Source organism: Vipera berus (genome assembly GCF_964194415.1).
Source record: "Vipera berus genome assembly, chromosome: 6".
NCBI lineage: Eukaryota > Metazoa > Chordata > Lepidosauria > Squamata > Viperidae > Vipera > Vipera berus.
The window spans coordinates 12,655,161-12,681,942 of record NC_138208.1 but is presented as its reverse complement, the minus strand read 5'-3'; the positions used below and the strand labels follow the sequence as shown (position 1 = coordinate 12,681,942).

At 43.5% G+C, this 26,782-nt stretch overlaps 1 protein-coding gene across 1 annotated transcript in view; it reads right to left on the bottom strand.

Annotated features, from left to right (window-relative positions):
* Positions 1-26,782, bottom strand: part of PHF21B (PHD finger protein 21B) — a gene marked incomplete at its 3' end in the record, with an annotated part of 201,776 nt that overhangs the window by 42,294 nt on the left and 132,700 nt on the right. Inside the window, exons 4-5 of the mRNA XM_081331942.1 lie at positions 18,789-18,881; positions 1,243-1,590 (exon numbers count right to left, since the gene is read on the bottom strand). Of these exons, the coding sequence (XP_081188068.1) occupies positions 1,243-1,590; positions 18,789-18,881 (441 nt within the window). The remainder of the gene's footprint in view (positions 1-1,242; positions 1,591-18,788; positions 18,882-26,782) is intronic.

Genomic DNA, 26,782 nt, shown 5'->3' with positions numbered 1-26,782 from the left:
GTGGTGAAGGGGTGAAATGGCTGACTTAAGTCTTAAACCACCATCACCACTATCCAACAGCAAAAAAGGGTCACAATTACCCCACCACATCTCCTGGGCTGAACAATTTGTATCCTTGATCTCTATAAAGTTGTTGAAAGAACATTTAGATTTACGCTACAGTAGGTCATCAATCTGCAGATAATCGTTTCATCTATAACAGTGATGACGAACCTTTTAGAGACCAAGTGCCCAAACTGCAACCCAAAACCCACTTATGTATCATCGTGTGCCAGGTGGGCATGGCCAATTGGGTGGGCGTGGCCCATTGGGTGGGCATGGCTGCGGTGGTAACAGCAGACTGGGTGGGGCTAAAAAGTTCAGTCAATCAATTCCAACTTTGCGAGATCTTTTTTTTCCCCACAAGAAGTTGAAAATGATTGATTGATTGAACCTTTTTTTTTGCACACGGTGGCGGAGGCCTAAAGCGAAAAGGTTTTATAAAACCCAGCTGAAGGCTTAGGACTGGGGTGACGGCGCGTGGGCCCACAGAGAGGGCTCTGCGTGCCATCTGTGGCACTCATGCCATAGGTTCGCCACCACGGATCTATAATCTATAATACAGCGGTTTATATCCTTTAGCACCTGTCAGGAATCAGCAAAGAGCTAGATGAGATTGAAATATAATAGAAATTGAGGAAAGACCTGCATTCCATCTAAGAGACCACCCAGGAGCCCTGGATATGATGGAAATACCTCTGCGTTTGGAGTCACGTTCTCCATTAAAAATAAAGCTATGGACCGTCTCTCTGGATTCTTCACAGTTACCTCAGCTCTGTTGTTTGCATCTGTTTCCTGGTAATTTTGCTTTGATACCATCTTGATCTGATTACCATTATGGGCACTTAATTGGTTTGCAGTGAAAGACGTTTCTGGACACTCAGCCACTTCTGCATACCGCAACTGAAGGCCAATAATGAATATGCCAATTCTGCAAAAGCTCTCTTGCTTAGCTTTCAAGCCAGCGAACCCTTAACCTCTTACGTGGCCCAGTTCTGGGATATAGGAATGAATCTCTTTAACGACTGCCAAGTGAGGTCAAGTGATAAGATTTGATTATGAATCCCATTTACTGAGGCATACAAGATTCTCACTTTATTCACCAGGGCAGTCACTGCAGTAAGCAGAAACGCAGATCCGTCGTCTTGATATTGTCTTAACTTAAGTCATTTATAAGGTCTGCAGTTCTCTAATGAAACCTACCTTGCTGTCAGCACTGATGAGAACTGGCTGCACTTTAATGCTGTCATTAACCACCGAGACAGCAGCGCTGGTGTTGATGGGCATTGCATTATTGGGAGATGTTGAGATAATGGCATATGCTACCCCAGCACTATTCAGGGAAGAGATGGCTGCCGTCTCTGTGACACTTTGTGATTGGCTGCTGGACGTCTGTACATGGCTGACAGTATTATTGGCAGTGGGGAGGGCAGGAGTTGGATTCTTGATGCTGACCACTGTTGCCTTCTGAAATGTTGGAGGTTGCTTGGAAGGTTGATCTCTGCATGGAGAAAATGGGAGGCTGTCCGGGATCAGAGTCTTTGGCCTAACCTGCAGGAAAAAGGAAAAGAAACTCTTCTACGTAACTCCAGAAAAAGCCATTCCAATGCCATTTAACAAAAACGAGTTAACGGGGCTTTTTCAGATCTTTTTTTTTTCCCAACAGTTTGCTGAAACGCGGATTTCCAACTGTGGGAGATGAAAATGTAGCCCACCACCTCATTGGGCGAAACAAGGCCTAGATCTAATAAGAGAGGCTCCACATAGATGATTTAAAAGCTTTGCTTGAAGCGGACGAATTATTGCAGACGAATTATTTGTAATTTGCTACGCCGTTGCAATGTTGCGCAAAATGAAATTGCCAAGTAGATAGTTTTACATGTATATTTAGAACACGAGCATTGTAACAGTGGGAAATGAGGAACTGAAAGTAACTGGTGGATGAAGGTTTCAGACGTACACGGGTGTATGTGGAAACTGCTGGTCAGCAAGTAAGAACAAGGAACTGATTTTGCAAGATAATGACTATCTGTGGATGGTCGTTGGAATAAAAGTACAAAAGTCATAGCTCAAGATCATCTCGGGGCCACTGGCCAATAGCTATCCTTTGGAGCTGCTATGTCAGTGGACCTCATTGCAATGGGTTATTAATGTAAGTGATGTTGTGTTATTATGCTTGCTATGTTCCAAATTATTAGCAAAATAAACCTCTGAATCTTAAAGTAAGAACTATTGCTTTGTGTTGCTGTCTTGTGTTTCTTTCATTGGGTTTTTTCCACAACACAATCTTATTCTCAGTTCTGCTTACATGAAAGCAGCGTCTCCCAAAGACGAAGCAAGATAGAGTTTAGGAAGCCTTTTCTCTTAGATCAGGGTCCCCAACCCCCTGCCAGGAATTGATCTGCGCAAGCAAACGAAGCCCCATTCGCACACGTGTGGAACCACGAAACCACACTCCCATCTAGTCTGTGGAAAAACTGCTCTCCACAGAACCAGTCTGTGGTGACCAAAACATTGGGGTCCTCCGTCTTAGACTCTTTCTCCACTGTAGATTCCACATCAAACCCTGAAATGATAAGCTCTACAGAAAACAGGAACTTGCTATAGATACCATCATGGTTTAAAGGCTCTAGATCTGCTCAATCAACTCAAAAAGTCCAAGATGCAAGTGAAATTCCTCCCTGTGTATAAGTGTGGGTGTGGGTGCATCACATGTAACACGGGTAGAATTTTGTCACATCATGATGGCAATCATCTTGACTTTTTTTTTACCATACCCTGCAGATATCTCTGCCCACAGCTAAGCAATCATGAATCTACAACAGCAGATAGCACTTTCTGGAATACATAAATGAACCCACACATCACTCCTTCCCACCTTCCATCTGCTGCTTTCCACCTCAAACGAACATTAAAACAAATGAGCAAAACACAATGGAAGATCCTGATAAAAGTCCTCTTCCAAATTTTCCTAGTGAAAAGCTAGGCGACATCTGACTCAACTCACGAAGCGTTAAAGTTGCACCTGCTTTTCAAAGTTCTGACCGACAAGCACTTTCTTTCCATTTCAAAATGTGTGAAGTTATTCAACTGAATAACTTTGATGTAACGTATTAAAAGTAAAACACTCTCTTATATCCAACCCCGACCTCTGCTGATTTCACGAATACAAAGATATAGTTTCTTGGCAGTATAATAATGGGTTGTGAGAATAAACTTCAGAGACAGGAGAAACAGCTGCATCCAAGACAATCTCAGATAAAAAGAAGAAGAGTCCTGGGCAGAAATGTAATTTGAGAAAGTGTTTCATATATGACTCTCCTTGAGATAGGAAGGAAACAAAGGGAGGGAAGGTGAAGGCACATTGCAAGACTCGGTTAATATAACCTTGTAATAAAAGTAGTAGTATCTTGCAAGACTTTTGTTTCCTAGTCAGATCCACCTTGAAGGGCTGACAGGCAGAAATATGAAAGAGGATTTTTTTTTCAGCTTCCCAAGCTGCTGTAAAATCCTGAGATTTCCTAGTAGTATCCTATCCAAGTGCTAATTAGGCCCATTCCCACTGAGCTATTTTGGGATAGGCCAACGTTATCTGTATGATGCCACCTGCTCATGTCATAATTATATTAACATCTCTTATTTAGTCATTAGTTATTAATACTTACGTAAGCAACAGTATGTGCATTCACCAAAAATCAAGCAGTATATATTCTGAAACTGTACCAAATCAGAATGCATTTCCATAAGTAGAAGAAAGGGGGTCTAAAATTATTCCACATGCATTCCATGTGGGTAACACACAAGTCCTCAATGGCTGCTCTCTTCCCATTTTTGGTATTTGGTCCACGAGGACTAAAAATGGTAGTCTGGTTCTGTGAAAGAACAAATCAGATTTATGGTGCTTCCATGTCTCATGTGACAAAATCTTCATGCATAACTTAACAAATATGGTACTTGGTGTGGCTGCTGGCTTTACCTCTGAATGGAGAAGAGTCTCCAGTGAGAAGCATCCATTCCATACTTTCAACAGAGAGAGATTTATTGTTGAAAATTTGATTCTGTTAGAGATGGAATCCAGTTCATTTGAATTGTGGACAGAGGAACAGCATGAAACAAGATCACTCTGACCCAGTAAGTTTGATTATCTTGATCCGATACAGAAAGCATCTTTGGAAGAAAATGCTCCACAAAGATTTGTCTATGCAGCAGAACACCATCATTTCTGAGAGACAAAAGTAAGTTCCTAACAGCTCAAAACATGTAGTGAATACTCAAAATATTGTATTGTGTACTGTAGAGTGTATCATACTGTGTACTTTCTATCATTAGGACAAATATAACTTGACAGATAGATTGAACGCAATTCGAAAAGAAGCATCTTCCAGAATAATTGTTATAAATCAATTTTCTTGACCAAACGCAATAAAAGGTTCACTGTGAGAAACATCTGAACAGACAGAAAGACAACCACACTGCAGATGTTTAGGACAGGAACCTTTTTCAGGATAGAAAACCCCTTGGCAGAATGAATGAATGAATGAATGAATGAATGAATGAATGAATGAATGAATTGGTTCCCAAAGACCATCAACAAAAAATAGGCTACAGAAATAGAACATCCATACAATAATGCGACTCATAACAAAGTAAATGTTAACATTAATGTCACAGATTATATATCACAAACAGGTAAAAAAAGAGGGATGGATTACTTGATTAGCTGATGCCACTAATTATCTGTTGCTGCACACTACACAATGGTACCTTTAGATGCCTTTTAGCTGGGAACAAGATACCGTCCCTAAGGAAATACTAGGAAGAAATTGTTCTGGATAGTCTGGAAAGTTTGCTTAAAAGACAATACAGTTATTGCATTGATCCTTGTATAGCAGAATGTGCCCAACTCTTTCACCGGCCTCTGAGTTACAAGGGCAGCTGCCCTTCCCCAAAGGAGCCTATTAAATTTGCCTTTCAACAAAGCAGATGGAAGGAGACAACAGTGACTCTGAATGCAATGATTAGGCAGGTGAGGGCTCACAGTTCAAGAAGCACCCAAGATTGCAGTCCATGAATAGCAAAAACTGTGAAAAGTGTTCATCAGTAGGAACATCTTCTAGGTCAGACATGTCAAACACAAGGCCCGGGGCCCGGATCCGGCCCACGAAGTGGTTTCATGCGGCCCATGAAGCCATCCTGGAAACAGTGCCCCCACTGCCTTGGCCCTGGCCCAGAGACCCTCCTTCTGCCAGAGACCCTCAGATCTGTCCCACTCCTGCCCAGGCCCCCATAGGCACCCTTGATGCTAAGGATGTAGAGTTGGCCATGCCCACCCTGTAGGCCATACGCACTCTAGCCATGCCCACCCAGTAGGCCACGCCCACCCAGTAGGCCATGCCCACCCAGGCCACACCCACCCGGCCCCCTGAGGGCAACCGCAATGCTGATGTGGCCCTCAATGAAATTGAGTTTGACACCCCTGTTCTAGGTTCAATAAAATTTATCGAAGAAGCCAGCCCCACGAGACAGAAGTTAGTTTAACCTATAAAGCAGGGGTCTTCAAACTTGGCCCTTTTATGACTTATAGACTTCAACTCCCAGAATTCCTTAGCTAGGCATGCTGGCTGAGGAATTCTGGGAGTTGAAGTCCACAAGTCATAAAAGGGCCATGTTTGAAGACCCCTGCTATAAAGCATCTGGAGTGCAATTCTTGTTCTAACTGCAAATGAACTGGATCAGGGGTGTCAAACTCGCAACGTCACGTGACATATCGGAGCTTTTTCTCCATTGCCGGCAATGGGGTAGGCGTGGTTTTGTCATGACGCGTCCGGCCCGCGGGCCGGCAGTTTGACACCCCTGAACTAGATGCATCAGAGAAGTCACAGAGCCACTTCTAATGATAGTTAAAATGGGCTACAAAACAAAATGCCTTCTGGAAGTCTGGATGTGAATCTGCCATATAACCTGGCAAGAGACAGTGTGGTGCTGTATTGTTGTAGTAAACATTGGAGAAAGGAGAGCTAAATACACTACCTTGAATTCCTACTCCAGTAGGACATATTGCAAGTCAAGATGAATTACCGTATATACTTGAGTATAAGCCGACTCGAGTATAAGCCGAGACCCCCAATTTCACCCCCCAAAACTGGAAAAAGTTATTGACTCGAGTATAAGCCGATCCGCCGTTCTGCAAGCCTGAATACACAGGAATACCCTGTGTGGCCGCGGCTCGTCGGCAGGTCTCCGTTCCTCCTGCCGACCTTTGGGGAGGTTTGGGCGCCTCCCCAAACCTCCCCAAACGTCGGCAGGTCTCCGTTCCTCCTGCCGACCTTTGGGGAGGTTTGGGCGCCTCCCCAAACCTCCCCAAACCTCGGCAGGTCTCCGTTCCTCCTGCCGACCTTTGGGGAGGTTTGGGCGCCTCCCCAAACCTCCCCAAACCTCGGCAAGTCTCCGTTCCTCCTGCCGACCTTTGGGGAGGTTTGGGCGCCTCCCCAAACCTCGGCAGGTCTCCGTTCCTCCGCGCAGACCTGCCGACCTTTGGGGAGGTTTGGGCGCCTCCCCAAACGTCCCCAAACCTCGGCAGGTCTCCGTTCCTGTTTGGGGAGGTTTGGGCGCCTCCCCAAACCTCCCCAAACCTCGGCAGGTCTCCGTTCCTCCGCGCAGACCTGCCGACGTTTGGGGAGGTTTGGGCGCCTCCCCAAACCTCCCCAAACCTCGGCAGGTCTCCGTTCCTGTTTGGGGAGGTTTGGGCGCCTCCCCAAACCTCCCCAAACCTCGGCAGGTCTCCGTTCCTCCGCGCAGACCTGCCGACCTTTGGGGAGGTTTGGGCGCCTCCCCAAACGTCCCCAAACCTCGGCAGGTCTCCGTTCCTGTTTGGGGAGGTTTGGGCGCCTCCCCAAACCTCCCCAAACCTCGGCAGGTCTCCGTTCCTCCGCGCAGACCTGCCGACGTTTGGGGAGGTTTGGGCGCCTCCCCAAACCTCCCCAAACCTCGGCAGGTCTCCGTTCCTGTTTGGGGAGGTTTGGGCGCCTCCCCAAACCTCGGCAGGTCTCCGTTCCTGTTTGGGGAGGTTTGGGCGCCTCCCCAAACCTCGGCAGGTCTCCGTTCCTCCGCGCAGACCTGCCGACCTTTGGGGAGGTTTGGGCGCCTCCCCAAACGTCCCCAAACCTCGGCAGGTCTCCGTTCCTGTTTGGGGAGGTTTGGGCGCCTCCCCAAACCTCCCCAAACCTCGGCAGGTCTCCGTTCCTCCGCGCAGACCTGCCGACCTTTGGGGAGGTTTGGGCGCCTCCCCAAACGTCCCCAAACCTCGGCAGGTCTCCGTTCCTGTTTGGGGAGGTTTGGGCGCCTCCCCAAACCTCCCCAAACCTCGGCAGGTCTCCGTTCCTCCGCGCAGACCTGCCGACCTTTGGGGAGGTTTGGGCGCCTCCCCAAACCTCCCCAAACCTCGGCAGGTCTCCGTTCCTGTTTGGGGAGGTTTGGGCGCCTCCCCAAACCTCCCCAAACCTCGGCAGGTCTCCGTTCCTCCGCGCAGACCTGCCGACGTTTGGGGAGGTTTGGGGAGGCGCCCAAACCTCCCCAAAGGTCGGCAGGAAGAACGGAGACCTGCCGAGGTTTGGGGAGGTTTGGGGAGGCGCCCAAACCTCCCCAAAGGTCGGCAGGTCTGCGCGGAGGAACGGAGACCTGCCGAGGTTTGGGGACGTTTGGGGAGGCGCCCAAACCTCCCCAAACAGGAACGGAGACCTGCCGAGGTTTGGGGACGTTTGGGGAGGCGCCCAAACCTCCCCAAAGGTCGGCAGGTCTGCGCGGAGGAACGGAGACCTGCCGAGGTTTGGGGAGGTTTGGGGAGGCGCCCAAACCTCCCCAAACAGGAACGGAGACCTGCCGAGGTTTGGGGACGTTTGGGGAGGCGCCCAAACCTCCCCAAAGGTCGGCAGGTCTGCGCGGAGGAACGGAGACCTGCCGAGGTTTGGGGAGGTTTGGGGAGGCGCCCAAACCTCCCCAAACAGGAACGGAGACCTGCCGAGGTTTGGGGAGGTTTGGGGAGGCGCCCAAACCTCCCCAAAGGTCGGCAGGTCTGCGCGGAGGAACGGAGACCTGCCGAGGTTTGGGGACGTTTGGGGAGGCGCCCAAACCTCCCCAAACAGGAACGGAGACCTGCCGAGGTTTGGGGACGTTTGGGGAGGCGCCCAAACCTCCCCAAAGGTCGGCAGGTCTGCGCGGAGGAACGGAGACCTGCCGAGGTTTGGGGAGGTTTGGGGAGGCGCCCAAACCTCCCCAAACAGGAACGGAGACCTGCCGAGGTTTGGGGACGTTTGGGGAGGCGCCCAAACCTCCCCAAAGGTCGGCAGGTCTGCGCGGAGGAACGGAGACCTGCCGAGGTTTGGGGAGGTTTGGGGAGGCGCCCAAACCTCCCCAAACAGGAACGGAGACCTGCCGAGGTTTGGGGACGTTTGGGGAGGCGCCCAAACCTCCCCAAAGGTCGGCAGGTCTGCGCGGAGGAACGGAGACCTGCCGAGGTTTGGGGAGGCGCCCAAACCTCCCCAAACAGGAACGGAGACCTGCCGAGGTTTGGGGAGGCGCCCAAACCTCCCCAAAGGTCGGCAGGTCTGCGCGGAGGAACGGAGACCTGCCGAGGTTTGGGGAGGTTTGGGGAGGCGCCCAAACCTCCCCAAACAGGAACGGAGACCTGCCGAGGTTTGGGGACGTTTGGGGAGGCGCCCAAACCTCCCCAAAGGTCGGCAGGTCTGCGCGGAGGAACGGAGACCTGCCGAGGTTTGGGGAGGTTTGGGGAGGCGCCCAAACCTCCCCAAACAGGAACGGAGACCTGCCGAGGTTTGGGGAGGCGCCCAAACCTCCCCAAAGGTCGGCAGGAGGAACGGAGACCTGCCGAGGTTTGGGGAGGCGCCCAAACCTCCCCAAAGGTCGGCAGGAGGAACGGAGACCTGGGGAGGTTTGGGGAGGCGCCCAAACCTCCCCAAAGGTCGGCAGGAGGAACGGAGACCTGCCGAGGTTTGGGGAGGCGCCCAAACCTCCCCAAAGGTCGGCAGGAGGAACGGAGACCTGCCGAGGTTTGGGGAGGCGCCCAAACCTCCCCAAAGGTCGGCAGGAGGAACGGAGACCTGCCGACGTTTGGGGAGGTTTGGGGAGGCGCCCAAACCTCCCCAAACGTTGGCAGGTCTGCGCGGAGGAACGGAGACCTGCCGAGGTTTGGGGAGGCGCCCAAACCTCCCCAAACGTCGGCAAGTCTCCGTTCCTCCGCGCCCTGCCTGCCTGCTTCTTTCCGCTGCGGAAAGAAGCAGGCAGGCAAGGCGCGGAGTTTGGGGAGGTGCGCGCGCACCTCCCCAAACCTCCCCAAACTTCGGCAGGTCTCGGACGGCGGTGGCTTGGGAGAGGTGCGGGCGATCCCGGAAGCACCAAAGCCTCGGCCGCGCACAAGTCCTCGGTAAGTTTTTTTTGTTGACTGGAGTATAAGCCGAAGTGGAATTTTTCAGCCCAAAAAGTGGGCTGAAAAATTCGGCTTATACTCAAGTATATACGGTAATCATCTTCCTGGGCAATAATAAGGATCTACCATCTGATCTCTTGTGTTGATAAAACAAGTGAATCTATCAACAAAGACAATATGAGAGACAATTCAAGCATTTGTCTGAAAGTCCTCCTCCATGATGAAGAAATATCCTGAAGGTGGAGTTGAAGATGAATTTTTTTATTTCTGCGCCTACAGTTAAGATTTCCGAGTGACATTCAAAAAGAGGTTTTCCAACAAAGACAGTCTGCAGGTAACTACAATGCCTTCTGTGGATGTAATTAAGTAAACAATATGCTGTACACTCAAGATCCTGCACAAATAATTTATTGTGCTACACAGTTAAATTCAGTTTCTTTCAATCCACTTGCTCTCAGCACTGTTTGTTTTCCAATAATTGGATACTGAAAGTAACTGTCTACGCTGTTGCCTTCCAGCACGCAAAAGTAGATTTTTAGCTATTGCAGCTTGAAGAATAGAGGCAAAGTCGAGCAAAAGGTTTGCCCTGTTCACACACACATATCAGTACACATTCTGGTTATTCTAGTTGTGTGGTAGTACAATGTGATACAGCTCTTATGGCAATACTTGTGTCTTGATTTCTTAACAGTGAGGAAGAATCCTACAGAAAGAATACTGCCTGTGTCCAGCTGTTGAACAACTGGAATTGGTTCCACTCAGCTCAGCCAATAGTGAATCACCTAGTAGTCATTCTTCATGCCCTTATGACCAAACCTGTCCCTGCCTCCATCTTTTACCCCTGCAGATTTTCTTAATGGAGCTCATTTCTCTTGCAAACTCTTTCCTCCTTAGACCTCAATGGCAACCACGCCTTGCCACCTCCCCAAGATCTCATTTTAATGCTTGGAATCTTTGGGGTTCACGCCTTGTAGCAGTGTTACTCAATCTTGCTGGCTGGGGAATTTTGGGAGTTGAAGTCTACACATATGAAAGTTGCCACGGTTGAAAAACACTTCATTAGCAAATAATAATAATAATAATAATAATAATAATAATAATAATAATAATAATAATAATAATAATAATAATAATAATAATAATAATAATAAAGTTGGAAGGGACCTTGGAGGTCATCTAGTCCAACCCCCTGCTCAGGCAGGAAACCCTATACCATTTCGGACAAATGGCTGTCCAGTCTCTTCTTAAAAACTTCCAGTGTTGGAGCATTCACCGCTTCTGGAGGCAGGTTGTTCCACTGGTTAATTGTTCTAACTGTCAGGAAGTTTCTCCTTAGTTCTAGGTTGCTTCTCTCCTTGATTAGTTTCCATCCGTTGCTTCTTGTCCTGCCTTCAGGTGCTTTGGAGAATAGCTTGACTCCCTCTTCTTTGGGGCATCCCCTGAGATATTGGAAGACTGCTATCATGTCACCCCTCGCCCTTCTCTTCATTAAACTAGACATACCCAATTCCAGCAACCGTTCCTTATGTATTTTAGCCTCCTGTCCTCTAATCATCTTTGTTGCTCTTCTCTGTGCTCTTTCTAGAGTCTTGAAATCTTTTTTACATCGTGGTGACCAAAACTGGATGCAGTATGTATATGTATACAACAAAGTTGGTATAGTATAAGAGTTAAGATGCTGGACAAGGAATGGGGAGATACAAGTTCAAGGCCCCTTTAACAACTGGGCCAGCTGCTTTCTCTCACCTGATCTATCTCATAAGACTGCGGAGCAAGAAGATGGGTGAGCACTATCTGTGCTACCTTCAATCTTGACACAAAAGCCAGAATGTACACCTAAGTAAACGAACAAGGTTCCCCCTTCCTTAATTATCTTCTCTTCTGTCCAAAGTTGGACTGAAATGTCTCTGGAAGCCCAGCCTGCTTTATTTCTGTTTGATCGTGAAACTTGTTCTCTAAAGCGGCTTTTATACATTGCAGTTCTCTGTAATAATAATCAAAGATCAAAATACTGAGGGCTGAACTACAAATACTAAAGGTAAAGGTAAAGATTCCCCCGCACATGCGTGCTAGTCGTTTCCGACTCTAGGGGCCGGTGCTCATCTCCGTTTCAAAGCCGAAGAGCCAGCGCTTGTCCGAGGATGTCTCCGTGGTCATGTGGCCGGCATGACTAGACGCCAAAGGCGCATGGAGCGCTGTTATCTTTCCACCGTAGTGGTCCCTATTTTTCTACTTGCATTTTTATGTGCTTTCGAACTGCTAGGTTGGCAGAAGCTGGGACGAGTAACAGGCGCTCATTCTGCTTCGCGGCACTCAGGATTCGACCCGCCAAAATGCCGATCTTCTGATCGACAAGCTTAGTGTCCTAACCCACTGAGCCACCGCGTCCCTTACAGCCCAGTACTAGCACTACAAAAATACAAGAAAACACTCGAAGGTGGTCATTCATCCTTTGCTTTCTTTTCTCTGAATTCAAAATCCCATTCCTAATGATAAAATAATACAATCTACACTGATGTATCTTATTAGCAAAATAGAATGAATGCTACAATCAGGCTAATCTAAACACATTTGACATTGTTTTATTAATGTACAGTATGTCTGCAGATAAAATTTCACACCCGGATTGTACAAAATCCTAAAGTAATTCTGTTGCATATGTAAACTGGTAGCTGCTGCCCCCTTGTGAAAATTCAGCTCAGCTGCACATTCTACCTACATCTTTTAAGTTTTCACCTGTTTTCAAACCATGTCAAATTCAAAATAATTCATGTTACATGTAACAAATAAATGCCACTGTGTGTACAACCTAAGCTTTAAAAAAATCAATAGTTGCCCTGCCCCAGAGCCAAGAAAAATTAGCATAAAACAAAGAGCTGTTCTCCTACTGAACTGTTTTAATCCTCACACTCCACATTGTGCCAATGAATTTTAACTAATAGCGTTAAAATATACAATTAAAGGATTAGAGGCTTTATTAGAAAAAGATCCCAAAAATATATACTGCACACATATGTTAAATGTTGATAAAAGTATAAAGAGGAGGTTATGCACTCAATTCTGAGATAGAATCAAGTAGATATGATGAAAGTTATGCCCTCTGCTTCTTGAATACTTATGTTCAGGAAATTTAATCAGATGGCAGTCTGAAATACAGAATATTTTGAGAAAAGAAAGCGGATATGCTTATAAACATTTCATTTCCAGAGTTGATTTGATCACAGTTCCCGCTGTGTGAAAATTTGGAAGCGCTCCTTGAAAAGGTGCACAAGGAAAACGGTAAAAATCAGCTCCTCAAGTTCACTTCTTTTGTTAAATTGTATGTTCAGTGATTATGCAAAATTACAGTCTTGCTTCTTCATTCTTGTCCTTGAAAACATTCTTCTTCATAAAAAGAGCATAAAACCCACAACTGGATTGTGATTTCCAGTTACGATCTGAACAAATGGCTTCTCAATACGTTTGAATGAAATAGTCCTGCAAAATTATGGTTCAATGCACAGAGGAGACAGGAAGTTCATAAGCCAGACTTCTCACATAGCTATGGTTTAGTATTCCATGCAGTTCTAACTTCTTCAGCATTCACTCCTCCTACTCACACCTAACCTTGCATTGTAATTTTTAGTAAAATTACTATTTCAAAAGCCATTCACTTTACAGGTCTCCCATATTTTCCGTGCTCATCTTTGACATATTTCTTCCTATCACTCTTCATTACCCATCATCACACACTTATCTTAACTGTCTGGTTGCATAACAGAGCATTTTGATTTTTAAAATCTATCATAAAGATTAAGAAATGTCCTCTTCTGCACAGCTACAAAAAGTGCATAATCATTTCTTTTTCTAGAATGGATCATCTTCTATGTCACATTTTTCAGGAGGTTTTCTATTTTTCCAAGGCCTTAACAAAATTATTTGAATGTATCCTAATAAACTAGTTGTTTAAATCTCTGAGGCACCATGACAAGATAATGTTAATAAGATTTCTTGATCTGTAAGTAAAAAGAAAAAAAATCTTTCAATCTTCACAAAAAATGCTCTTGGCAGCCCCAAAATAGATATTCCTGAAATATCTAAAATTCTCTTACATCTCACTTTGCCACACTGCCACCTGATCAGCTTTCCCAGGCATATATTCTGGTATCCATGTAGGAAACATAAGGCATTATGCAAAATATTATTTATATTTATCCATTTATTAAGTTCTTTGAGAATCTATATGTCCTGGTGAAATTAAGAACTCTTGAGCTACTCTGGATGTGTAATTCACTTGAGAGAGGTGTGATATTTCCAGAATTCCTCAGCCAGCATTGAAGTCCACAAGTCATAAAAGGGCCAGGTTTGAAGACCCCTGAGGTAAATCATCAACAGGAATCACAAATGAGGAATTTTATATTATGGAAAGACCTCACAAAGATCACAAAAGAAAGGGTAACTTTTATTAACATGCTGGAAATATCACACCTCTCTCAAGTGAATTACACATCCAGTGTTTGGTTTGCAATTGAGGTCACAGAAGTTAAAAATATTTTTAAAAACTCAGCAATCTCTGTTTAGGAACAAACTGAGAAGAGTAGATCCCAAGCATTTTGCCCCTTAATATTAGCCACTTGTTTGTGTGAATGTGTCACAAAGTTTTACAGAACTCACTTGTTATTGAACACTTATCAATTGCTATTCAAAAAATCACTAATGGTGTCTCTCCAGGAAGAAGTTGTTATAATACTTTTATTTCTACTGGTTGCCAAACCAGATATTTCAAGGCAAAAGCACGTTCCTCTGGACAAAACTGATTTTAGCTTTCTGAGAAGCCCATTGCCACAAAGAAGATTCTGCGTTCTCTCTATAACTAGTGTATTACAGGTAATCCTCAATTTACACGCATTTGTTTAGTAACGGTTCACTGTTACAATGGCACTGAAAAAAGTGACTGAAACTGATCCTCGTGTTTATGACCCACTGTCAGATGATCAAAATTTGGGTGCTTGGCAACTGGCATGTATTTACAACAGTTGGGGCATATCATCACCATTTGGTACCTTCCCGGCAACTTCCAATAAGCCAAGTCAATGGGGGAAGGTGGGTTTACTTAATAACTGCATGATTCACTTAACAACTGTGGCAAAAATGTCATAAAATCAGGCACAACTAATTTAACAGCCATCCTGCTTAGAAACAGAAGTTCTGGTTGCAATTGTAGTTGAGGACTCCTGTATTTATAAATGTGAAACATCTTCTCTCCCTCCAGTTCTCTTTGTTCATGGAAAGCCACACCCTGAATAATGAACAAAAACCTCTACTGTACAGACAGACCAACTTAAATGGAAATTCATTTACTTATACAACTTCATTCATATAGCAACTTTACAACACAGTAATTGTTTAGCAAAAGACACTGCCCATTTCAGCCAAAGCTGGAGGAACACAAAGCCCAGAGAGGTGCTAGGCTTATCATGACCACATAAAAAAAAATATATGAACTGCAATTAACTCCTTTCCCAATTCCATGCTCCAATTGAAAGTGCTTCTTTCCGTCCATCAAATGCAATAACCTTTGTCCTGTAGCTCTTTTCACATCAAAGAAGACGACTAATCTCAAAAATATTTACTCCACCAGACAGTGCTTCAAAAGATATCTTGGCAAGTCCAGAGAAGAAAGTTTTCCAGTGTGTTATTGTATTACATCATAACACTACTTAACAAGGAAGGAAGGGTATTTCCATTTACAAGAAAGAAAGAAAGAAAGAAAGAAAGAAAGAAAGAAAGAAAGAAAGAAAGAAAGAAAGAAAGAAAGAAAGAAAGAAAGAAAGAAAGAAAGAAAGAAAGGAGGGAGGGAGGGAGGGAGGGAGGGAGGGAGGGAGGGAGGGAGGGAGGAAGGAAGGAAGGAAGGAAGGAAGGAAGGAAGGAAGGAAGGAAGGAAGATCTTCCTTGAAAGAGATTAATATTAAAGGCGATCACAGCTTCTTTTTAAAAATGTAGTATTATAACTAGCAATCCAGGTAGTCCTTGATTACAGGTGCAGTTGGGATCGGACCATCCATTGCTAAGTGATGCAGTTGTTAAATAAATTGCTTCTTTTTGACATGGTCGTTAAAGCAAATTGACTTTGCTTGCCAGAAGCCCTCTGGGAAGATTGCAACTGGCAATCTTCTATTTCTGTTTGTTCGTCTTTTAACTTGGTATCTTTTTTTTTGAAAACCAATAAAAGTTATTTTAAAACAGTAATAAATTCATGCTGGTGCCAAGCACCTGAATTTTGATCACGTCCTTAGCGGCTGCAATTATAAATCACTTTTTTCAGCACCTTCATAACTTTAAAAGGTCATTAAACAAATGGCCATCAGTCAAGGACCACTTGTACCTTACCAGCTGCATGAGTAGCATGACATGTCGATGGCATACAGTCACCTTGATATAATTATCTTCACTTGCCATATTTTTCAACACAATATATCTGGAGTTCTCTCACAATTTGCGAAACTTAATCATTTCACTCAGATTTTAAAAGCAACATGTACTGTACATTGCTATATTTCAGGATCTATTTATTGCAGGGCACGTGGGGCAACTCCACCCCCCCACCCCCCCTGGCTTGATTTTTACATTCGCGCCTCGCCCCCAAACTAGGACTTATAGAGCTTATATTAGGTGCATCTAGGGCTTATTCTCGGGATAGGTCTTATTTTTAGAAAAACACAGTAATTAGGTGGGGAAATGTTTCTACACTGCAGGGCATAAGGGAAGAAGGGACAGGATGGTTTTGGACGGGATGGTTTTCCAAGATAGATGGAGAAGAGAGAAAAAAAATACCAAAGAATTGTGGGGGGGGGTCCATTTTTAGAGGCAAACACAGAGAAAAATCTGACCCAAAGAAGAGGATTCAGACGTATTTGAGGCTCTGAACTCAGGAATCAGTTCTAGGCTATCCCCCTAGATCAGGGCTTTTCAACCTTTTCACAGATTGTACCACTTTGAGTACATGATAATATTCGACTACCAGCAGTGCTTAGCAAGGTGTCAAAAACTTGATGACTGAAAAAAGGGGGGGATTTGGGGTTTTACTGATTAGATTCATTTGTTGTTATAGAAATGGCTAATTTATTTATTTATTTATTTATTTATTTATTTATTTATTTATTTATTTATTTATTTATTTATTAAATTTTTATACCGCCCTTCTCCCGAAGGACTCAGGGCGGTGTACAGGGCAATAAATATCAAAATATAAATACAAAAGTTAAAAAGAGTTAAAAAGAATTAAATAATTATGCCCAATATAATACAATAATAAAACTGTGTTAAAACTAAATCCAACCCCAAACCCATCAGACCAGGCCAGATTGTTCAAATAAATAAGTTTTTAAATCGCGCCGGAAGGAGCGAAGGTCGGGGGCCACCCGGAGCTCAACCGGCAAGCGGTTCCATAGGTCTGGCGCCCCCACAGAGAACGCCTTTATACTATTATGGAAAAGTAAAAAGGCGAGGTTTGATGTTAATGTTTCTGCTGCAACAGAGAAAGTCGGAAGTCAATGAATTTTCATTTCCCCTTCTCCCCCTCACTTCCCCCCTCCTTTTTCCTCCCCAAGGTGTCCCTACTATTTATTTTTGTATTTTTCTATTTTATTCTATAATCTAATAAAATGTTAAAAACTCTGGAAAAAAAGTTTAAAAGTACCCGTTTTAATTTCTTCGGTGGCGTGCAGATCCTGGGCTTCTGCCCAGCCCCACATAGTCCTGCAGAAGTGCCAATCAGCTGTAGCTGTGTACGCCTTCTGCCAAGCCCTGACAGCCCTGCAGCTCCAGCTCTCTCTCCCTCCGGCTCGTGCGATGTGGCTTCCACTTCAGCTCATTCTCCTCCGCTGCTACACTTGTCTAGGACGGTTGCTTACCAACTGCCAGGTGCCAAAGTACCACCGGTGGTACACGTAACACGGGTTGAAAAGGCTTGCTCTAGATCAGTGATGGCGAACCTTTTAGAGACCGAGTGCCCAAACTGCAACCCAAAACCCACTTAGGTATCATCGGATGCCAGGTGGGTGTGGCCAATTGGGTGGGTGGGGCTAATCTGGGTGGGCATGGCCCATTGGGTGGGCGTGGTTGCGGTGGTAACAGCAGACTGGGTGGGACTGAAAAGTTCAATGAATCAGTTCCAACTTTGCGAGATCTTGTTTTTCCCCCGCGAGAAGTTGAAATTGATTGATTGAACCTTTTCTTCTTCTTTTTTTTTTTTTTGCACACGGTGGCGGAGGCCTAAAGCGAAAAGGTTTTATAAAACCCAGCTGAAGGTCTAGGACTGGGGCAACAGCACACATGCACACAGAGATAGCTCTGCATGCCACGTGTGCCACAGGTTCACCACCACGGCTCTAGATTATGTACAGCCAACCTTTCCACAGATAACTCTGTTTCTCTGTTGAAGATGCTTCACTTCCCATAGATTGACCCAAGAACCATCCTGAGACCAGAGAGGCATGTTGCAATGGTGGATGGTCAACTAAAGGTAGATGATAAGATATCAAAATAAGGTTACTTGTGGTCCATGCTCTCAAATGTGGGATGTGATAGAGAGGCTACCAAGATCCTTTAAACTCACTGACCACCATCCTTTCCTTCCTTGCCGCAGTTGTTAAGTGAATCACTGCAGTTGTTAAGTTATTAACCCGGTGGTTAAGTGAATCTGGCTTGCTTTGTTGTCAGAAGATTGCAAAAGGGGATCCCATGACCCCGGGACACAGCCACCGTCATAAATATGAGTCAGTTGGAAAGCATCTGAACTTTGATCCCATGACCATGGGGATGCTGCAACGGTTGTAAATGTGAAAAGTGGCCATAAGCCACTTTTTTGCATTGCTTTTGTAACTCTGAACAGTCACTAAATGAACTGTTGTAAGTCGAGGACTGTCTGTATATATATAAAAAAATACAAGGAATAGCCCATCATCAAATGAGAGTACAAGGTGGTCTTCAAAAACTATAGGAATTGTTTCAAAAGGGCTCCAAAGCTTGGAAGAGGCAGAGCTTGTAAAAAAAATGCTAATAGAAGAATTTGGGGGTATTTGAGAAGCAAAAGGAAAGCCAAACAGGATATAGGTCCACTGCAAGGAGAACTTAGTGAATCAGTAAAGGATGAGTGTACAGTAGAAGCTCTGCCCGCTTTTTTGTATGATTCAGCACCAAGGCTGACATATAATCAATCACACAGCTATATAGCTGACATCTTGACTTTTGGATAACCCCTCCCCCCAGCATCCCTGTTTAGTCAGAATGTCAGCACTGGGACCTTGCCCAAAATTAACTTTCCTACCTGAGGTAGCACTGCCGGTCTTTGTCCCGCCAACCTCTGCAAGGAACTGACCTGAGGAACTTTAATCGGCACTGAAGTAACGGTTCCCAAAGCCTGCCAGGAAAAATAAAAGAAAAACAAAAGTATTTATTATTCAATTTATCAACTTCATTGGTTGAGGGCTCGAGATTTTGCCTAACCCAGAGACAAACTTAAAACCTGGACCGTGAAAAGTGTTTTAGCCCTGCTCAGTGGGTTAGGACGCTGAGCTTGTCGATCAGAAGGTCGGCAGTTTGGCGGGTTGAATCCCGAGTGCCACGTACAGAGTGAGCGCCTGTTACTTGTCCCAGCTTCTGCCAACCTAGCAGTTCGAAAGCACGTAAAAATGCAAGTAGAAAAATAGGGACCACTACGGTGGGAAGGTAACAGCGTTCCGTGCGCCTTTGGCGTCTAGTCATGCCGGCCACATGACCACGGAGACGTCCTCGGACAAGCGCTGGCTCTTCGGCTTTGAAACGGAGATGAGCACCGGCCCCTAGAGTTGGAAACGACTAGCACGCATGTGCGGGGGAACCTTTACCTTTACCTTAAACACACAAATCCTTTCAGGGTCCAATCAGATAAGCAAACGATATTTAGAAGCTAAAATCAGAGAGAATGAAATGTCTCCAAAAAACATCTCCTTCTCCTTCTTAATCGCCTTTCTTTCTTAGTCCCACTTTTTCTTCCCCTGACAAACCCAAGTCCCAGTTCATTTCAGCAGCTAAGTGAGTTCTGGAGAACAGAAAAATACTCAAGCAAGACAACAAGTGCAGAGAATTTTTAAAAATAAAAAAGAGGGAAAGAACAACTCAGCCAAGCAGTTTCTTTGTATAGCTAAATTCATTTCTCTTGGTACCTGAGGACCCGGCAAGCTTGTTATATGATGTTTTCCAATGAAGTTATCATTAGTTCTGTCACCTAATGTATTTCTCTGAAGAAGTCTCCTGTTACCCTCTCAGGATTATGGAGACAAATTATGGTATTCTTCACTTATGAAATTTTTAATGTTGAACAATATGTACTTAATGTTTACTAACCTCTTAATATTAAAACGTGGCTGTTTAATATTTAACAAGGGATATTAAAAAAAACATAGGGTAGATCCCTTCTGATTTTTATTTCTACTATTTTCTATATGCATAGGTAATACGCGACTTCTATCTATGTGAATTTTGCTCATAAGCTCTCCAGCAGATTCTGCACAGAACAGAACTACCTTGGAATTGTAATGTGTTGATTTTTTTTAATGTTTGTTTTATTTATCAGTTCGCTGAGAATGGGAGAAAAAAAGCAGATGAGTAACAATCAGGAGATAACATAATAATATGAAAAAAACTGATATATATTGCTACTTACTTATTTATGGTACCATCCAGCCAACATTTTTAAATACTGTTGATTTCAGCCGGATTGAGTTAAGCATATGCAGATGATACCAATGCAAGTAATATGGGCAACAACTGGCTATTTACAATATAGCCCTGAGCATGACTAAAATGAGAATAAAGACACTCTTCAGACCCCACTCATTATGTGAGTTGCTATCACCTCAGGCAGAAGTGAGAAAGATAGTGCTACATTTAATGTAGAGAAATTTAATGTAATGTTGAGAAAAATCAGATTTTACGCTTAGGCAAGAAAAAACAAATGTACAAGTACAGATTGGGTGAAACCTGACTCAAAAACAGTAAGTAAGAGGGATCTTAGAGTTCTAGTGAACAATCACTCATTTGTTTCTTTGTGTTTGTTTGTCTGTTTATTTATTTATAAAATTTATTGGTTGCTCAGTTTACCATAAGGTTTTTCTGGGCTGCTTTTACAGTCAAAATATATGTATTCATTAGAACATAAACAAATCAAAAGCAAGAATTAAAAACCAAGGACACATAGGGAGGGCAGGGGCAGAATAGGGATCTGTTGTTACTTTGATCAACCACCTCCACTGTGCTGTTCCTCCATTGGAGGGAATATGAGCCAGCAGTATGCAGCAGCAGCCAAAAAAGCCAATGCAATCCTTGGTTGCATAAACAGAAAGATAGAATCAAGAACATGTATCAAGAACAAGTATTAGTACCACCTAATAAAACCTTAGTAAGACCACATCTGGATTTTTTTTTCCAAGAGGCAACTCGACTTTCTTGTTTTTCTTTGCAGACGTTTCGCTTCTCATCCAAGAAACTTCTTCAGCTTCTTGGATGAGAAGCGAAATGTCTTCAAAGAAAAATGAGAAAATCCAGTTGCCTCTTAAAAAATCACCTTTGGGACAAACATGACCTGGATGTTTGAGAATCTCCATAGACACCACATCTGGAATACTGCATCCAGTTTTGGCCAGCACATAATAAAAAAGAAGTCGAGACTTTGGAAAGAGTGCAGAGAAGAGCAACAAAGATGATTAAGGGCCAGGAGACTAAAACATATGAAGAACGGTTGTAGAATTGGGAATGGCTAGTCTAATGAAAAGAAGGACTAGGGGTGACATGACAGCAGTGTTCCAATATTTGAAGGGGTGAGGGATTGGCCCAAAGTCATCCAGCCACAGCCTTCATGGGTAAGATGGGATTTGAACTTTAAGATTCATGTGTCACAAAGTGAAGATTTCTTCCACTATTGTCTGGTGGCATATATGGAGTCCTGAATAGCTGTAACAGCCATCCTAAACTTTAAAATCTCAGTGTACCCAGAGGTCTGAAATAGTGTAATTTTTGAATTGATGAAGGCTGTTTCTATTTTTCATTCTCATTAGACTCAGATGAGGTTTTGACATGAGTGGCTGGGGAATTCTGGGAGTTACAAGTCTACACATCTTAAGAATTACCAAGTTTGAAAAACACCAATCTAGATGATAGTAATAAACTGTAGATGAATCTGCAGAATGAAAATGTTACACATTGCTGTGTGCAACTGATTCTGCACAGATAAAGAGATATTGTTGTTTAGGTTGAAAATGCTTTGGGAGCTGAAGTTGCATCTTGAAGCCCTGATTACTGCTTCCAGCTCTGTCTTGGTTGGGAACACAAAACGTAACTTCCCCTTTTTGTTGCTGTCATCATTATACACAGGACTAACCTTGAATGTATTCAAATGCCTCAAGTAGTACAGATTATGGATGCAAAAATTGTGTCTGCCTTACCCAGGTGGAGGCACTGTGTATCCAGTTCAAAATACTACTTTTCTACACAATGGAGAATGAGAACTTAGCCAAAGCTCTGCTATTAAAACTTACCATCAGGCATGTTTTGTGCCTTATCAAACTAAATTCAACCCAACATCCAGCTAGATTTAAGGTAACCCTTTCTAATTTTCCCATTCCATGCAATTGTTGTAATTGTTTTTGGAAAACTTCAGAAAGAAATTTGGCTACAGTTAATTTTCCCGATAAAAACTCTCGTTACATTTGGCTTAACATCTAAATGAAGAGCAAATAGTAAGTTTCTAGCTTACATATTAGCAAGAATTTAAGGAGCTTTCTGTCCTATCCTCTCAGCTGGAAGTTGACAAGGACAGAAGACAGAGCACTGAAGGACACAGGAGCTTAGACCATCAAAGCTGTGGCAAAACTCAATTTCTTTGTGAATTCCCAGCTCACAGACTAAGCAGAATGGCCTGGTATCAGTGTGTGTGTGTGTGTGTGTATGTGTTTATGAGAACAAACATATATAAACTGGGAGTAAAGCTCATACATTATACAGGTAGTCCTTGACTTACAACAGCCTGGAATTAAGGTCATTAAGCAGATCATCACATGACCGCGACTGACATTTTTTGTGATGGTTTTCTAATGTGGCAGTCATAAATGCCACGGTTGTTAAGCAATCGCTGTGGTTGTTAAGTGAAGCCATCATTTCTAATGAGTGGGTTTTTTTGCTGGACATAGAAAGTAAATACCAGTTTTCGACAAAAAATGTCATAAATCATATTCATGTGACCCCAGGACCCTGCAATTGGTCATAATTGCTGGGCAATTGCTGAGCACCCAAGATGCAAGCACATGACCATGGGGCGGGGGGCATGGATTGTACCTTCAAATCCAGATCTGAAGTATCTTTTGGGGGGTAAACTACGTAACTCTGAACTGTTGCCAAGCGACTGGACAATCATTGAAGATTACCTGCACCTGACTTTCATCCCCCCTGACTTGAATGGTGTAGGTCCGTGGTGGCGAACCTATGGCACGCGTGCCACAGGTGGCACGCAGAGCCCTCTCTATGGGCACGCACATTGTCACCCCAGTCCCAGGCCTTCAGCTGGGTTTTATAAAATCTTTTCGCTTTAGGCCTCCGTCACCATGTGCAAAAAAAAAAAATAAGGTTCAATCAATTAATCAATTTCAACTTCTCGTGGGGAAAAAAAAGATCTCAGAGTTGGAATTGATTGATTGAACTTTTTAGTCCCACCCAGTCTGTCCTTACCACCACAGCCACGCCCGCCCAATGGGCCATGCCCACCCAATGGGCCACACCCACCCAATGGGCCACACCCACCCGGCACCCGACAATACATAAGTGTGTTTTGGGTTGCAGTTTGGGCACTCGGTCTCTAAAAGGTTCACCATCACAGGGGTAGGTTATTTCCCCATCCAACTGCATTGGTATTCTTTTCCTGATTTCCTGTTCTGACTTTGACTTCTATTTCTGGGAATAAGACATTTTTTTCTGCTCTTTTCCCTTTGTTACGAGAGTAAACCGGTGCTTGTTCTTATGAACCTTTAATTAACAATCTAAAAAGACATTTTTCCGGCAATGCCTGACCTTTAAGTGCTTTGCATAAATTTATTGATACCAGCAGAAACAATAATTTTAAAAGGTTATTTTATAACTGCAGAATAGTTTATAGCAGCGCTCCTGTCGAGAAAAATTAGTTTCTTATTACTACATTTATGATGTTAAGTTTTTTAATAAAAAGGGACTATAAAAGTCAAATCTGTTGTACAGCTGCAGACTCCATGTACTGCCCCTCCAGCCCCTACAATAACCAGTGTTTGTTCTGTACTTCAAAGGAAAATGGTGTATGATTGTGTCACTCTTCCATTTGTATTCTTGCAACAGCCTGAGATGAGAGTTTGTATAAAGCAGTATTCAAGAAAAACCCAGAATTGACACCAACAATATTTTATAAAATAATGATGACAATCAAAAGTGGAAAAGAACAGCTGTAATTCTCAACCATCCAAAACTGGCAATATCACTTATTCAACAGATTAATAACATAAAAAAGGTTATTCAATAAGGACAATTTTAACAGGCTGATGCTGTCCAGTAGTAAACGACAGTTAACTGAAGGAGGTCTGTCCATTTCAAAGAGGAATTGTTTGGGGAATACTGTAATTCCATGCACACACTATGAGTGTTTCGACGAAATAATACTTAACCAAGGTAAACAGAGAAAGTTATCAGTAAAATATATATTATTGCTACAACATGATATATAAAAAGCAGGTTCCCAGAGCAAGATGGAAATGTCTTAAGGCTTCTGAATAGTTCAATCAAAATCTGAGAAATCAGCGTCAAATACAAAGTTTACAATAGCACAAAATTACCCATTCCATCTGTAAATAAAGGAGATTTGCTGCATTTCCATCCTATTCAAAGTTAAGCAAAAACTAGCTGAAGAACCTTAGGGCAACTGAACCAAGTTATATAAGACAGGACTTGCCTGTTTCACTACTAAAACATTACTTGGGCCATTTAATTCCTAATTCAGTAAAATCACACCAAATATATTTACAACACTTTTCTGGGAGTAGGTTTATTAAACACTTTTTTTGGTCTGTAGTATTTTTAAAGAACTTTTTTTTGCAGTAAAACTTTGCAGTTACATTACAGCAGCCATCAACCTTTCCTAACATAAAGGCCAGAGCTGTTTTCTGTTGCATGTAAGACGCTAAAGCTATTTTAAAGAATTTTTTTTTTCTGTTCCACGCTCAATATTGGTAACTGAATGGATTTTTAATGTAGTAGAAAGAAGAGAACAGATTGCTATGGCAACTGCAAAGATGAAAATTCTTAACTTGAATGGACATTCAGAAAAGTAATTGCAGGGTGCTTGTGTGTGTGTGTGAGAGAGGGTTTATTTACAAAGGATGTTGCAAGCAAGGCAACCTTGAATTTGCTCTTAAAAACTTAAGGAACATGAACTCAAAGCTTTCTTCTCAATAAACATTGTACCCGCTATTTATATAAATGGTGGAAAAGCTGGAAAAAGAATGAAAGGAAAACCATCTTTTTATGCGGAAATCCAAATTTCCAATACACGTTTTTTTGTCAAAACATTTGAGGAATATTAAGTTTTACTCTCAAACAGCTTTGAGGTAGGCTTATTCAATTGTGGATCTTATTTTATTTGCTTGTCTTAAAGAAGGTGTTAGTATACCCTATTCTGAAAACAAATCCAACAGACACATTCTTAAAAACAAGTTAAGGGGTTTTAGAAGATGGTAGAAGACAGGAAGGCCTGGAGGAACGTTGTCCATGGGGTCGCGATGGGTCGGACACGACTTTGCAACTAACAACAACGACAAGGGGTTTTAAAATAATTTGCCAGATCTGCCAGGGATGACCAAACTTATATTGAAAAAGAAACAAAAACAAATACAATGTGCTAATTAAATCTCTTCAGGCACAATATGAATTTTCTATGCTGATCACGAAGCAAACTCGGCCACCAGGTATTGGTGTTTGCCAAGTTAAAATCCTGATCCAAAGCTTTTCATGAAAGGCAACTGAAATCTTGCTGACAGTGCTGGAATCATTAATCAAAAGCAACCTTTAGTTTCAAAACAATATAGAAGTAGTGGCTATTCCTTAATTTTGGCAGAGTTCCCTGGAAACTGTAATTGCTTATTTATTTTTTGGCTCAATCTGAATATTTGTAAAGCAAAACTATTAAACTACTTTTCTAGTGTTCCCCAACCCTTCCACAAGGCCTTAAAAACCATGCTCCTTCCTTGGGTCAGGTGTGTTCATTACTTCAGTTGTGACTATTGTTATTGTTCCTCTGTTGTTTTCATGTTCCAAAGTTGTGTTACATAAATTGCCTAGGGTAATGATCTTATGCATTGAGCAGTCAGCAAACAAATGAATAAATAAATAAATGAGATGGCCCTCACAGAAGACAAGAGTTTTCTATCATTCTCAGCTGTTTTGTATACATTGCAAGTCATGCAGATCTCAACGAGCTTCACACAGACCTGTGAAATGTTCTCGTTTCATCAGCAGAATTATGACTTCTATGAGCATCCTGACAGATGCGTAACTGAACACCGTGTTTTTTTTTGATCTAGAAACCCTAGTACGAAAATAAGTATGGCACAGTGCCTAGAATAGCAGACTGAAAGCAAACCTGAACATTTTGATGCCATACGTTTAATTTATTCGATTTATGCACTGCCCAGTTCTAAAATGGGGAGAAAGGAAAGGGAGGGAGGGAGGGAGGAAGGGAGGGAGGGAAGATCTTTTTTTCCAATCTTTTGAGAGAGAAGCCGCTTCCATGCTCCAAACTAATATAATGAACAAGCCTCTTTCTAATCCAGCCTTTCTCAACCACGTTTTTGCACAACCTAGGGTTGCACGAGAAGTCACCCGGATTTCTGTGAGAGATCGTGACTGAAAAATAAACTAATTAACCTTATTTTCTAATTTTCCATGCTGCGCAATGGGGTTTCCCGAAACCTGAAAATTATTTCCAGGGTTTGTCTAGGACAGACATGTCAAACACAAGGCCTGGGGGCCGGATCCGGCCCGCGAAGTGGTTTCATGTGGCCCACGAAGCCATCCTGGAAACAGTGAGGGAACGGCCCCCACTGCCTCGGCCCTGGCCCAGAGACACTCCTTCTGCCAGAGACCCTCAGATCTGTCCCACTCCTGCCCAGGCCCCCATAGACACCCTTGATGTGAACGATGTAGAGCTGGCCACGCCCACCCAGTAGGCCACACCCACCCTGGCCATACCCACCCGGCCCCCTGAGGGCAACC